Here is a 13,464-nt window from a genome sequence, read left to right as displayed (position 1 = left end):
TAAAAAACTGAAAAAGCTGTATGTTTTGGTTTTGGCAAAAAAAAAAAAAAAAGTTACTACATGACACAGTATGCAGGTCGGTATTTAACCACGTGACTCATTCAGTGAGCCAGTAATAATGAACTGGTTATGAGGTGTATTACAGTATGCTGCTGTATTACAGTAACAGTAGTGTTCTGTCCGTATCCTGAAGTCCTCGAGCTGTCTGACTCCACCCCCTCTAGTCAGAGTCGTCGCTGCTGCTGCAGTAGGAGCTGTCGCAGCACTCGGCCGTGTACAGAAACGAGTGTTCGTTCGGGTTCAGTTTAGGAATCCAGTCTCGCGGAACCAGAAACGTGGCCAGATTAAACAGATCCACAAACACCTTGTAGCGATCACTGCAAAAAAAAAAAAAAAAAAAAAAAGAGTTTGTACCTGGTGGACTGACTGTGTTTCATAATAATCAATGTAGTAACAATCATTATTATGCAACAATGTTTCCCCAATCAGAGACCTCTATTTTTTTATATACTTACTGCATCAAAGTGCTTAAATGCTCAGTGCCTTCACTAAAAGTATTGTGAAGCATCTTAAAAAAAACGTGTTAAAGAATTAACATTCCTAAATAAAATAAAATATTTTACTATATATACATATATACATAGCTCTGGAAAAAATAAGAGATCACACTACTTTCTGAATCAGTTTTACTGATTTTGCTAAATATAGGTATATGTTTGAATAAAATGAACATTGTTGTTTTATTCTATAAACTACAGACAATATTTCTACCAAATTACAAATAAAAATATAGTAATTTAAAGCATTTATTTGCAGAAAATGAGAAATGGCTGACATAAGTGTTAAGAGTGTTAAGAGTTCAGAAATCAATATCTGATGGAATAACCCTTGTTTTTAATCACAGTTTTCATGCATCTTGGCATGTTCTCCTCCACCAGTCTTACACACTGCTTTTGGATAAATGTATGCCACTCCTGGTGCAAAAATTCAAGCAGTTCAGTTTGGTTTGATGGCTTGTGATCATCCATCTTCCTCTTGATTATATTCCAGATATTTTAAATTTGGTAACATCAAAGAAACTCATTAGTTTTAAAAGGTCTCTTATTATTTTGTTTTTTTACAGAGCTGTGTGTGTACATAGGGCTGACAGTGTTACCTGACAGTGGAGCGCAGGTACTGATAACCGGATGAGCCTCCTGTTCCAGCTTTACTGCCAATCATCCTGTGCACCATGCACACATGATTATCTGAGAAACAGAAAAAACAATCAGAGCTCAGTTAACCCCTTTAAGCCCAACTGTTAGCCCAAATATGATTAGCATTAGTCTAGTAAAGTTACTCACATCTCCATTTAGTCATGAGAGTGTCGATGTCCATCAGTGAGGTCAGGAGCTGGAAGGGAACCTGGAACCGTGGCTCTTCCCTGAGAGAGAAACAGTAAGAAAAGATCTTTTTCAATAAATCACTTTGAGTGCCGCCAGAAACACAGCCTTCTTTTATTTTTATTTACTTGTTTTCTGGATAATATACACATTATATATTATACACATTTATATTCATTTCCCACAATTAATTGTAATCCTTTTTTATCTACTACAAAGTTTCCATTTATATGACTGTGACCATTTACATGACTATGTGCACAGGTAAATACAGAGGTCAGATTTATCATTAGTAGACCAAAGCTCTTATTTTGCCTTTTACTTAATCTTTATAATCTTAAATAACTATACACTCTCAAATGTAATGTCAGAAACAAATAGTTTTACAATCACCAGGAGTAACATCATACATGCTCTGATGTATATTCAGTACAAGGATGCAGTTTTATAATGGAATAAGGAGGCATTATGTTTCAGCTTCTTTGCATCATCATACATAATTCTTTAAAACATTGACCCTTTGACCTCATATGGAGACACTGCCTGTACCATCTAGTGGTCACATGACAACATTACACTCAATTTATTGAAAACAAGATGGTAGGAATCCCAGTCAAACGTTTCTATGGCCAGTCCAGACAGAAACATGATCCGGGTAAAATGTATAATTTAATTATATGTCTGAAACTAGTTTATTTACTAACTGTAGAAAACTAAAATGTAGTTTTTGCACTAATTGTTTTTTTTTTTTGGCAAGGATCATTTGGGATCAATCCTACCAAAATGATCTTGTCCTGCTCTAAATATCTAAAATTCCATAATAAGCATTATTAAGCTGAACAAATGGAACAAGCTGCTTTTATTCTATTTTATTTTATTTTATTTTAAGTTTAATAAAAAAATATTTATCAGTAATATTATCTATTTATTTTTGCAACCACCACACACCAAATAATTCTATGTTATATTGTAAATGTTAGGTGGGGCATACAGGGCTCCAGCTCTAAAACTACAGAAGTATATTTCACACAAAATGTGTTTGATTGACTACATTTGGCACTTTAAACTTTAGATTTATACTTTTTAAGCCTTTTATATTACATTGATGAGAGATTTCTTACCTGTAAAAGTAGATCATTAGGGCCCCCTGTAGTGCCTTATAGGAAAGCCTCCTCTCACCTACACACACGCACACACACACTTTTAAGCTGATTTACAGTAAGCAGTATGCGGTAAAAGCAGTAATTGACAGCTGAGAGGTTTTTAAGTGTCAGCTAAGTGATATTTAACAGTGAATCAGAGGTGAGGGGGCGTGTACCTTTGCTCTGTAGATGGTCGTGTCGTTTCTCGTCAAACAGACTGACGAATATCTCCTTCTGCTTTATAAAATCTGCCATCATCTCCTCTTTCATCTCAGACTCGGGCTGTTGCTGTCGGGAAGGAGGGGGTGGTAGGGGATGGTGTGGTATGAGATGTGTTATTTCCTGTTTTTATGTCTGAAATCTAAAGTAATACCAGTAAAATACCAGCTATACCAACCTCGATTTTCTCCTTTTCTCTTCTCAGACCCTCAAAAATATTCACCTCCAGCTTCCCCCAGAAGTTGAAGCCGTCCTCCTCCAGACCTGGCGTTCTCTCCAGCCACTTCTGCAATACAATTGGTACGAAAAACAGTCCAGCAGGTCAGAATATTTTGAAGACATGTAGCTGCAAGCAGTACTGATCTACAAATGAGGCTTACAAGTAAACTACAAGTATTCTTAAAAATAGGCTACAATGTAGCTTTACAAGTAATTTATATGCTGGCTGCAAGTACACTTATTTGTATGTAGGCTTACAAGTATGTTATAAGTATGCTTTATCATTGGCTTAATCATTGGCTTAATCATAGGTTTCCATTAGGCTTACATGTATATTTTTAGGCATAATTAAGGCTAAAGGTAGGCTTACAAGTATGTAATATACAGGCTACAAGTAGGTTTACAAGACACTATTAGTAGGCTTATAATTGGTTTAATCATAGGCTTTAATTAGACTTACAAGTATGCTTGTAAGAGTGCCAATCCTACACATTCTCATATGTAAAAAAAAAAAAAAAAATAGTACAAGGTGGTGTGGCTGTGGTGTTGTTGCTGTGTTGGCATTGCAGTGTTGCTGTGGCAGTGTTGCTGTGGTGGCGTTGATGTTGTAGCGTTGCTGTGTTGGAGTTGCTGTGGTTCCGGTGGTGTTGCTGCTGTGGTTCCTGTAGTGATGTTGCCATTGTGTTGTTGCTGTGGTGTTTTGGTAGTGTTGTGGCCATTGCTGTGGTGTTGCTGCTGTGGTGATGTTGCTGTGGTATCGTTGCTGTGGTTCCTGTAGTGTTGTTATAGTGTTGTTGCTGTGGTGTTGTGGTGTTGTAGCTGCCATTGCTGTGGTGTTGCTGCTGTGGTGATGTTGCTGTGGTATCGTTGCTGTGGTTCCTGTAGTGTTGTTATAGTGTTGTTGCTGTGGTGTTGTGGTGGTGTAGCTGCCATTGCTGTGGTGTTGCTGCTGTGGTGATGTTGCTGTGGTATCGTTGCTGTGGTTCCTGTAGTGTTGTTGTTATAGTGTTGTTGCTGTGGTGTTGTGGTAGTGTTGCTGCCATTGCTGTGGTATTGCTGCTGTGGTGATGTTGCTGTGGTAGCGTTGCTGTGGTTCCAGTAGTGTTGTTGCTGTAGTGTCGTTGCTGTGGTGTTGTGGTAGTGTAGCTGCCATTGCTGTGGTGTGAATGCTGTGGTCTCGTTGCTGTGGTTCCTGTAGTGTTGTTGTTATAGTGTTGTTGCTGTGGTGTTGTGGTAGTGTTGCTGCCATTGCTGTGGTGTTGCTGCTGTGGTGATGTTGCTGTGGTAGCGTTGCTGTGGTTCCTGTAGTGTTGTTGCTGTAGTGTCGTTGCTGTGGTGTTGTGGTAGTGTAGCTGCCATTGCTGTGGTGTGAATGCTGTGGTGATGTTGCTGTGGTTCCTGTAGTGTTGTTGTTATAGTGTTGTTGCTGTGGTGATGTTGCTGTGGTAGTGTTGCTGTGGTTCCTGCAGTGTTGATGTTATAGTGATGTTGCTGTGGTGTTGTGGTAGTGTTGCTGTAATAATGTTGCTGTTGTTCCTGTGGTGTTGGTGCTGTGGTGGTGTTGCTGTGGTGGTGGTGGTGGTGTTGTAGTAGTGTTGCTGCGGTTGCTGTGGCGGTTTTGCTGTACCTCCACCAGCTGCAGCAGTGTGGCCTCCTGTTCAGAGCGCAGCAGCAGTTCGATCTCCTGGCCGCGGAAGATATCCCTGTAGTGGCGTCGGTTATACGGAACTCTCTGATTATCTGGGACCCCAATCTTATTCTCCAGCAGCCGGAACTGCAGACTCTGGAACCCGGAGGCAGGAGAGAGATACTCCCTACAAACAGTGAATTAAAGAAACAGGAGAATTCAGTCTTGGTTTGGGTGTGGTCAGATCCTGCAGCAGGTCACCTGATCTGCTGTAACGTATAGGACTGATCACACACCTGAAGTCGAAGAAGTCTAGGGCAGTCATGGTCTCCAGAACAGCAAACTGATCCACCAGCAGCCGGAATATCATCACGATCCGGTGGATCCGAGTGTTCACCTTCAGCATGTTCCGTTCATCCCGCACCTGAGGGAAATATTCACTTAATTATTTATATTTATAGTGCCTGAATGATACATACATTTAGCTATTCATTATTCTGTATTCATTGTGATTTACTCAGTAACAACTGTAAATGATTGCACATGCAGTAATTACTAACCTTATATGAATGATTCTGAATCTACTATGAATATAAATTAGTGTTCATCGTCTTTTGAGAATTGTTCAGTAGCCACTATGAATTGTTCAAAATCCAATATGAATTGTTCATTATCTACTGATGTTTTCAGTTGTCACTATGAAACACTCAGTATTCACTATGAAATATTAATCATCTACTGAGACTAGTGTAGTATCCACTATGGATTATTCAGTATCCAGTATGAATTGATCAGTGTTTACTATGAAATGTTAATTATCTACTGAGAGTAGTATAGTATCCACTATGAAGTGTTTAGTATCAACAGATAATTGTTCAGTAACTAGTATGATTTACTCAGTATCTACCATGAATTATTAACTATCCAATATGTTAATTATTTACTATCCTACATAGTTCAACAGCCATTATGAATTGTTTAGCATCTACTTCCAGCTTATCACCAATGTTAATAGACATTAATTTCAGGTTGAATGTTGGTCACGATGACGTCAGATGACCAAAATTTACGTCAGGACAACTTAATACTGTTACGTGCATGCAGGGCTGACATTTGCTCATTATCCACTATGAATCACTCTGTATCCACTATGAAATCTTCTGAACAGAGAATTGTTCTGTAACTAGCAACATTTACTCGGAATCTACTCTGAATTATTCACTATCCATTATGAATTGGTAATTATCTACTGAGAGTAGTTTATTATCCATACTGAAACACTCCGTATCCACTATGACATTTTTATTATCTATAGAGAATGGTTCAGTACCCACTATGAACTGATTGAAGCAGTAATAAAACAGTATCTATATGTTTCTGAATAAAGCATCTTTAGCTAACAGAATCACTTTCATCATTTAACCAGCTGACTGCGGTGTGTGAGGTTAGCCTGCAGGTGGCGCTGTAAAGCTGGACGATACTCACATGACCGCTGATAAAGATCTCCCTCACCGAGTCCAGCTCCCAGAGAATCTGCTTAAACCACAGCTCATATGCTGCACAAAAAAAACAAAAAAAAAAACACAGAACACATATTGCATATGATCTATGTCAACAAAACAACATTATTAATAACTTGTAGCTCAATAATACCTGAAATAATATTTATTTTTGCTCTGTTAAGCTACATTAACTCAAACTTACTTATAGATTTATGTAATTATATTACCTATATACAATGTGTATATAAATACAGTGTAGAGTTGGCAGAGCTGGGTGTTTACCCTGGTGTGTGACGATAAACAGATGCTCATCATGGATTTTATTTCCCTTCAGGTCGCTCTGCAGCAGCTGAGAGGAGACAATCTTATCCAGCTGAGAGAGAGAGAGAGAGAGAGAGAGAAAGAGAGAGAGAGAGAGAGAAAGAGAGAGAGAGAGAGAGAAAGAGAGAGAGAGAGAGAGAGAGAGAGAGAGGGAGAAAGAAAAAAACAGGGTGTAGATTTATAAACACACATTCAATGTAATGCACACAGAAAACATCTGTTTACAATTGAACCATTATATACTACTACTACTACTACTACTACTACTACTAATAATAATAATAATAATAATAATAATAAGATTAACTTACTATTAATACAAAATTCTAAGTGAAAATCACTTCATGTACAGATGCATACTTCTATTTTTATTTACTGAATTTATTATGTGAAGCAATATTAAAAATTGAGAAAAAAAACATTTTGGTGAAAATTAGAGCAAAAAAATTCTAAATGATTTTGAAGTTATTGAAGAAATCATTTCTATTGGTCCATTCATTGTCAAATTCTCTGATAAAGAACAACTGCCAGAATATATGTTGAATATATATATATGAATATATCTGTGTTTGTCTCCAGATTGCATCGCGTTTGAAGGTGTCATCTGTGGTATCTATTATTTCCATGGTATCTGTGGTATGCCAACATTTCCCAGCAGATCCCGTCAGTCCTGTAAGTCCACTGTACAGAAACACAGTGTGTTGTGTCTGTGCCGTCTCCCTCTTCACACACAGCCAACATTTAACTGCTGTGTTCTGGGGCCTCAGTAGAACTTCTGTTGTTTCTGTGCAGGTGGGATAGCGTTTATCACACTCCTGGATCAATAAGCCTTGGGCTCCGCTGGTTATCCTCAGACCACCTTCAGTAGGTGCTCAGCTCTGCCAGTGGGGTCATTTGGGAATCATTCCAACAGTCCGGTCATCTGGATCCGATCCGGAGCTTGTGAAAGTGTCTTAGGAAATCTCCATTACTCTCAACAAAAACATGTATCTCCAAGACAGTAAATTTGCTTGAGATTAATTAATATATATTTAGTTTAATTAAAAAAATCAATACAAATTTGAATTTTACTTTTAATTTGACTTTACATGCAGCACTGAAACCATATAATTAAAACATTAAAAAGAAATGCCTTCACTCAGTCCTAATGTTTTGTCTCATCTAATTTTAATGCTTCTGCTTATCTTTATATATAAATTGTACATGCTACTAAATTCGAAAAAAAAAAAAAAAAAAAAAAAAAAAAAAAACCTTCAGTGTGTTTTCAATGTTAATTTGGTGTATGTGCCACACAAAACGTTGTATCTCAAACAGTTAAATTCTTAACTTTTTATGGAAGTCATTGTAAAATGTTTTATTTAAAGCCATTTTGGAGCATTTTTATTGGTCCACTCATTGTAAAACTCTGATACAATCAAGTTCACTTTGATATTGAAACATTGATATCTGGTCCTACTGTTTTGGCTCATTAGTGTGTGTTTTGTGTGTGTGTGTGTTACCTGCAGATAGTCTCCGTAGATAATGCCACCCTTGCTGGCCTTGTTGACCCCGGTCTGGGCACCATCCACATCCTCCTCCTTCACCAGCTGTTTACCTGCCAGCCTATAACAAGTAAACAAATAAACAAACAAATAAAACAGAGAGTAAGTAACGTTTAAGCAAAGTTATGTATGTTTTCTCTCCAGATGAATGTTTCTAGTAAAAAAAAAAAAAAAAGTAGTTTTTGGTTTGATTATATTTGAAATTATTGGGTTTAATTGAATAAAGTAATTCAGTCTGATGTGTCTGATTACTAGATGTAGATCAGAGGTAAGTATGTCCTCAGTGCAGTAATACACACAGGTGTTTTCTCTGGAAGTAAGGACATCCACTCATGTCTGACGCGTTAACATGCAGCACACACTCAGCCAGTTTCCCTCGCTTTAGATCAGACCGGCGTGTGGCACTGCATTTTAAATGCTGCTCTCATTCATTTTACAGCCAATCAGCTGCTTCCCCCAGCACCCTCCACCCACCCACTCCACCTTCCTACGTGCCGCCGGACTCTCTGTACTTTACTCTTCCTCTTATCTAGATGGGATTTCTACCAAAACACCCAAATCCACATCGTCCCACAGTGATCCCCATGACTCCTTATATCACGTGTGTCGGAGAAACGCATGTGTATTTACAGTAAAAGTCAAATGTTTGGACACACCTCTTCTCATTCAATGTGTTTTCTTACTTTTTATGTTTTTGTTTGTTTGTTTATTGAAAATATAAAAGCTATACAGGAACACATGGAATTATATAGTAAACAAAAAGTATTAAACAAACCAGAATATGTTTTTTACCTTTGACACTTCAGATTCTTCTAAGTACCACATTTATCTTTGAGGACAGATCTGCACACTCTTGGTACATTAATTTTAGTGTCTTCATAAGGTAGAGTTACCTGGAATAGTTTTCTCAGAGTCTTAAGGAGTTTCTGGAGGTGCTGAGCAATAGTTGCTACTTTTCCTTTATGCTGTGAAGCTCCAGCTCATCCCAAATCACCTTAAATCATCATCTCAGTTAATCAGATTTAGATCAGGGGATTGTGGAGGCCCTTAATTGTTCATGTCTTTTATATTAATATACAACATAGAATATAAATTAAAGAAAAAAATAAAATAAAAACGAAAACGAATAAGAAGGTGTCCAAACTTTTGACTGGTACAATACACAACATGAAACAATTAGCACACTATATGAAAACCTTCACATTTTAGAACACATTTTACTTTCACATTTTAATCATATGGACATCTGACCTTCAATTCATCAGTGTTAATAGTGTTTGAACTGTTCAAATTTAGAGATTATATACTGTACTTATACTAATAAAACTGAAGAAATTACTTCTAAACATTTTAGAGTTTTAGAAATATATAATCTTATAGGGAGCAGAAAATTAGTACCCTATGCCTTATAGCTGTCATTTCTCTCTCTCTCTGAAATAATCTCAGTATCTCTAATACCAACTGGGAGAAAGTGTTTCCCGTTCCCAAACATGTTATGGTTTGGTACTGCTCTGCTGCAGCCTGACCTGGCAATCTCCACCATAGAACCAGTATGAATTCTTAAAGGAGGACAAACTGACAGATTTTTTTTATATATTTGAAATTCCAAAGTAATTTACTGTCTTAAATTTAATTTACAGTATAATCCACATTTTTCTTAATCTTTTAAAGTAAAAAATATTATATGTGGTATGTAAATGTTACTGAAGCCTTGAAGGGTATTTTCATAAAAAAAAAAAATAATTCTGCATGTATAACAAAAAAAATTTAGCCATCTAAAAAATAGTGTATGTTTATATATATATATATATATGTGTGTGTGTTGTTGAGGTGCAACTTTCTCAACTGTTTTTGAATTTCTTTAGATAATGGCATAATGTGTTGATTTTTGAGATTTGTTATTTTATGTTGACCAGACAGATTTTATTTAAGTGATTTATTCATTCTAAAGGTCTGACCGTAATCATACTTGGTTGTGGTTGGTGAAATTGGTCTCAGCTTTTTTTTCCCCAAAAAATTTGGGGTTAATCACAGGTAACTCATTTGTGAAAAATATATTTCACATACAGCCAAATTGGTTTCGGTATTTTTTTTTACCTTAATAAATGAAAAAAATTAAAAACATTTTTTACAACAATATACCTCTCTTACCAATACCCTTAAATGAAAATCATATTGCATTAACATATAAAGGAATGAATGAAGGACACAAGCAAAAGGTGTTTTTATTTATAGTCTTGGCACTGACAAGAGGCAAAGAGCTGAAATTTCAGGTTTTGAGTAGAAGGTTGGCTTGTGTGAAGTGAAGTCAAACTCAAAACTTAGCTTCAAACTGAATTTATTCATCTGAATCAGTTCTGTCACACTGCTTTAAAGTCAGAATCAAAACACAAAAAAAGGCACATGGCTGCCCCAAAACAGGTTTCATTACCTCACATTTTCAGAACATTTAAAGTCTTTCCCGAACTTTCGGACTGTGCGAAAAAGTGCAAGCATGGCAAGCAGCTGATCTGAGCACAGACATTTCTTCCCCAAATGTTTTTAAATGAGTATAAAAATCTGATCTCAGAACTGTGTTTGTTGCCAAAATGACATAGCATTGCCACACTTTAAAAGTGATGCAAAGCATTATATCTTTTTCTTTTCTTTAGGAGAAAAATCAATCACGTTGCATTGCATTATTATTTATTGCTCATAATGTGTCAAAATATTAGCATTTGTAAAATGAAAGGATCTGGAAAAAGACCCAGATCTACTTTTTCCAAATCAACTGGTTCATTTGATTCAGTTGCACAAAAGTCCACCATTTTTTACCATCAATGATTGTGTGCAGTTACCTCTTGGATGCAGCTTCATAGCTTCATAGCTTCATAGCTTCATAGCTTCATAGCTTCATAGCTTCATAGCTTCATAGCTTCATAGCTTCATAGCTTCATAGCTTCATAGCTTCATAGCTTCATAGCTTCATAGCTTCATAGCTTCATAGCTTCATAGCTTCATAGCTTGTCCAAGGGTGTAAATGATACTCAAAACATTGAGCCTGCTCTTTATAAACCCTAAGCCCCTCCCTCCAGCCAATCCAATTGAATTAGCTTTAATTGACTAAATTATCAAACATATACGTCAACTTTAGGACTACAAACTCAAAAGGTATAAACACTGAAGCATGGAAAAAACACTGATGCATAAATAAATAAATAAACAAATAAGTGTTTTTATTAATTATACAGCAGAAACATAAGGCAACACTACAATACCCCCTGCCCGAGTTCAGGAATGGTATGTTCCACTCCTAAAGGCGGGAAACTCCACTATAACTGGGCTGATTGTTACTCTAATCTCTGTTTGTGAGTGTCTCAAGGATCCTGCAAGTAAGTCTTTCAATGATTAGTTTCAAAGTTAGAACTAATTTAAAGCTAAACTAATTTACTTCTGATGGGTTTTGTTTTAACATAACAGGTAAAAGTGCTAAGGTGTTTTTTTTTTTTTTTTTTTTTTTTTTTTTTTGGAAGAAAGTTTATAGAATACACACCAAAAAAAACACAGGCCTTGCAAAGGGAGAGCAAAGTAAATGGGTCTGTTTATTAGGTTAGTTTGTTACTAAATAATTCATTGTTTTACATATATATGTATATTATTCACCCATTAAATAACTAAAAGAATTTTGTTATAATTCTCAAGATTGTTACACAATGCTTTTGTTGGGCTCTGTATTTGTCGAGCACCGGGGAGTAAATGGGTTATCCTCTTCTTTGATTGTTTTAAAGTTAGCCCATCCAAACCTAAAATTAGCTTTTCTTTCATCTTTAAATGTAGATTGAGGCAATCCATGCTTATCAGGCCACCACTGACTTCTGTGCAGCAGACTCTTTTTATTTATTTCTTTTAACTGAATCAGCATATTCACACCAGGAATGAGTAAAATTCAGAATTTAATGTCATGTGAATTGAATCCACCCTACAGGTTGTTGAAATGAATTGGGAGTAAAATTGAATTAATTGCAATTGAGAGAAATTTATTCACATATTAAATCAGTGAGAATGGGAGTTTTAACATACATTTTTCTTCCACATGGAAGTACAGGCACCAACATTCACATTAATGTGTAATCAGTGTAATCAAATTAAACAATGTTTTGGTAAATTTAATTCTCATTTATTTAAAGTACTTAACAGGGTAACAATGATTTGTCTAATAGTCAACCATTTTTTTTTTTTTTTTTTTTTTTTTTGAGGTGGCATCTTTCTGGTGTGAATATCTTTTCTGCAACATTAAATATGACCCAAATTGTTTAGGCAACCATTTTAAAGACTTTGATAAAGTAATGTATTCTGGAAAATAAAGTGTTATTCTGTTGTTTTCCACTATTTGAAAGATATATTTCAATTGTAATCTGAATCTGTTGTATAGAGTTTATTTTAATGTTAATTTGTGGTCTCTACAATAATGTTTATAAATGCACTTAAATTGGGTATTATATTATTTGAATTCTACTTACTGCTATTTGACTTGCAATTCAACTTTTTCCACGTTAGAAATCTTAATTCAAATTTTAAAGAATTGAATTGCCATTTAGGGCACATTCACAATTTCTGATTAACATGTACATTAAGTGTTTAAGATAAATATTATTAGTTCATCCACCACAGACAATTAAAATCCTATTTGAGCTTAGGATTTTATACAACTGTTTAGAAGAATGTTGAGTGAGAAAGAGGCTGTATGTATTACAGAGCATTACAGATTAACATTGAATTACATTGTAATACTGAACACAGTTTTAAACATTTTCTTGCTTTATTTGTTCCCCTGGCAGTTCTTCACTGGTGTCTGTGTTCATTTGAAGATCATGCAGGTCCATTTTCAGTGCTTCCACAAGCTCCTCAGATGTCCTAGACCTAGACCATTTCTGCTACAGTGGATGAGCAGGATTATCAAGCTGGTCTTTCTTGACTGGACTGGTTGAAAAAGTGAAGAAAGCTTGTTCTGGGAACTGGGCAGGTTGATGTCTCTGGTCTGCCCTACCATCTCTTCACCACAGCAGATGCAGCTTGATCCAATGTTTTAAGCTAAATATTACATTAGTTTTCAGTGTTTCTGAATGCAGTGGACAGATCTGTAATTCATTTAGTGCAGAATAAAAGTGTCTGGAAAAGATTTGTTGGTTTTATTTCAAACATTAAATGATAAATATTATTCTGCTTGATTCTGTATGTATGAAACTGCAACAATTAAATTCATTTAAACATTTGACATGTCCGTCATAGTTTGATGTTGCTCTGCTGCATCTGGCAATGTCTTAATCCAGAATGTATTCTTAAATGAGGACAAAGGGGCAGATTTGTTGTTTTTTATATTTCAAAAACATTTTTTTTATTGTATTTTAATAGTTTTAAAGCTTAATTTAAACAGTTTTTATATTTAAGTCTTCCTCAATCACTTTGGTGCATTTCTAAAATGTATATTTGTACCACAGTGTGTGCATTCCTCAAGACACTTTGAATGCTCGT

At 35.8% G+C, this 13,464-nt stretch overlaps 1 protein-coding gene and 1 long non-coding RNA gene across 2 annotated transcripts; one reads left to right on the top strand and one right to left on the bottom strand.

Annotated features, from left to right (window-relative positions):
• Window positions 1-29: 29 nt before the first annotated feature.
• Window positions 30-8,332, bottom strand: tdo2a (tryptophan 2,3-dioxygenase a). The gene is made up of 12 exons (XM_007245507.4): window positions 8,253-8,332; window positions 7,912-8,014; window positions 6,374-6,464; window positions 6,075-6,145; window positions 4,886-5,013; window positions 4,590-4,776; window positions 2,922-3,029; window positions 2,701-2,812; window positions 2,504-2,561; window positions 1,344-1,423; window positions 1,157-1,247; window positions 30-377 (listed from the first exon to the last, which is right to left on the bottom strand). The coding sequence occupies exons 1-12, from the start codon at window positions 8,285-8,287 to the stop codon at window positions 221-223; spliced, it is 1,221 nt and encodes a 406-aa protein (XP_007245569.3). The 5' UTR covers window positions 8,288-8,332; the 3' UTR covers window positions 30-220.
• A 1,441-nt stretch (window positions 8,333-9,773) lies between these two features.
• On the top strand, window positions 9,774-13,111 carry LOC111195784 (uncharacterized). The gene is made up of 2 exons (XR_007440976.1): window positions 9,774-11,324; window positions 12,771-13,111. It is a non-coding gene; the product is annotated as an uncharacterized LOC111195784 (long non-coding RNA).
• The last annotated feature ends 353 nt before the right edge of the window (window positions 13,112-13,464 follow it).

The sequence above is a fragment of the Astyanax mexicanus genome, chromosome 10 (genome assembly GCF_023375975.1).
Source record: "Astyanax mexicanus isolate ESR-SI-001 chromosome 10, AstMex3_surface, whole genome shotgun sequence".
NCBI classification, from domain to species: domain Eukaryota; kingdom Metazoa; phylum Chordata; class Actinopteri; order Characiformes; family Acestrorhamphidae; genus Astyanax; species Astyanax mexicanus.
This window is presented reverse-complemented; position numbering and strand designations above follow the sequence as displayed.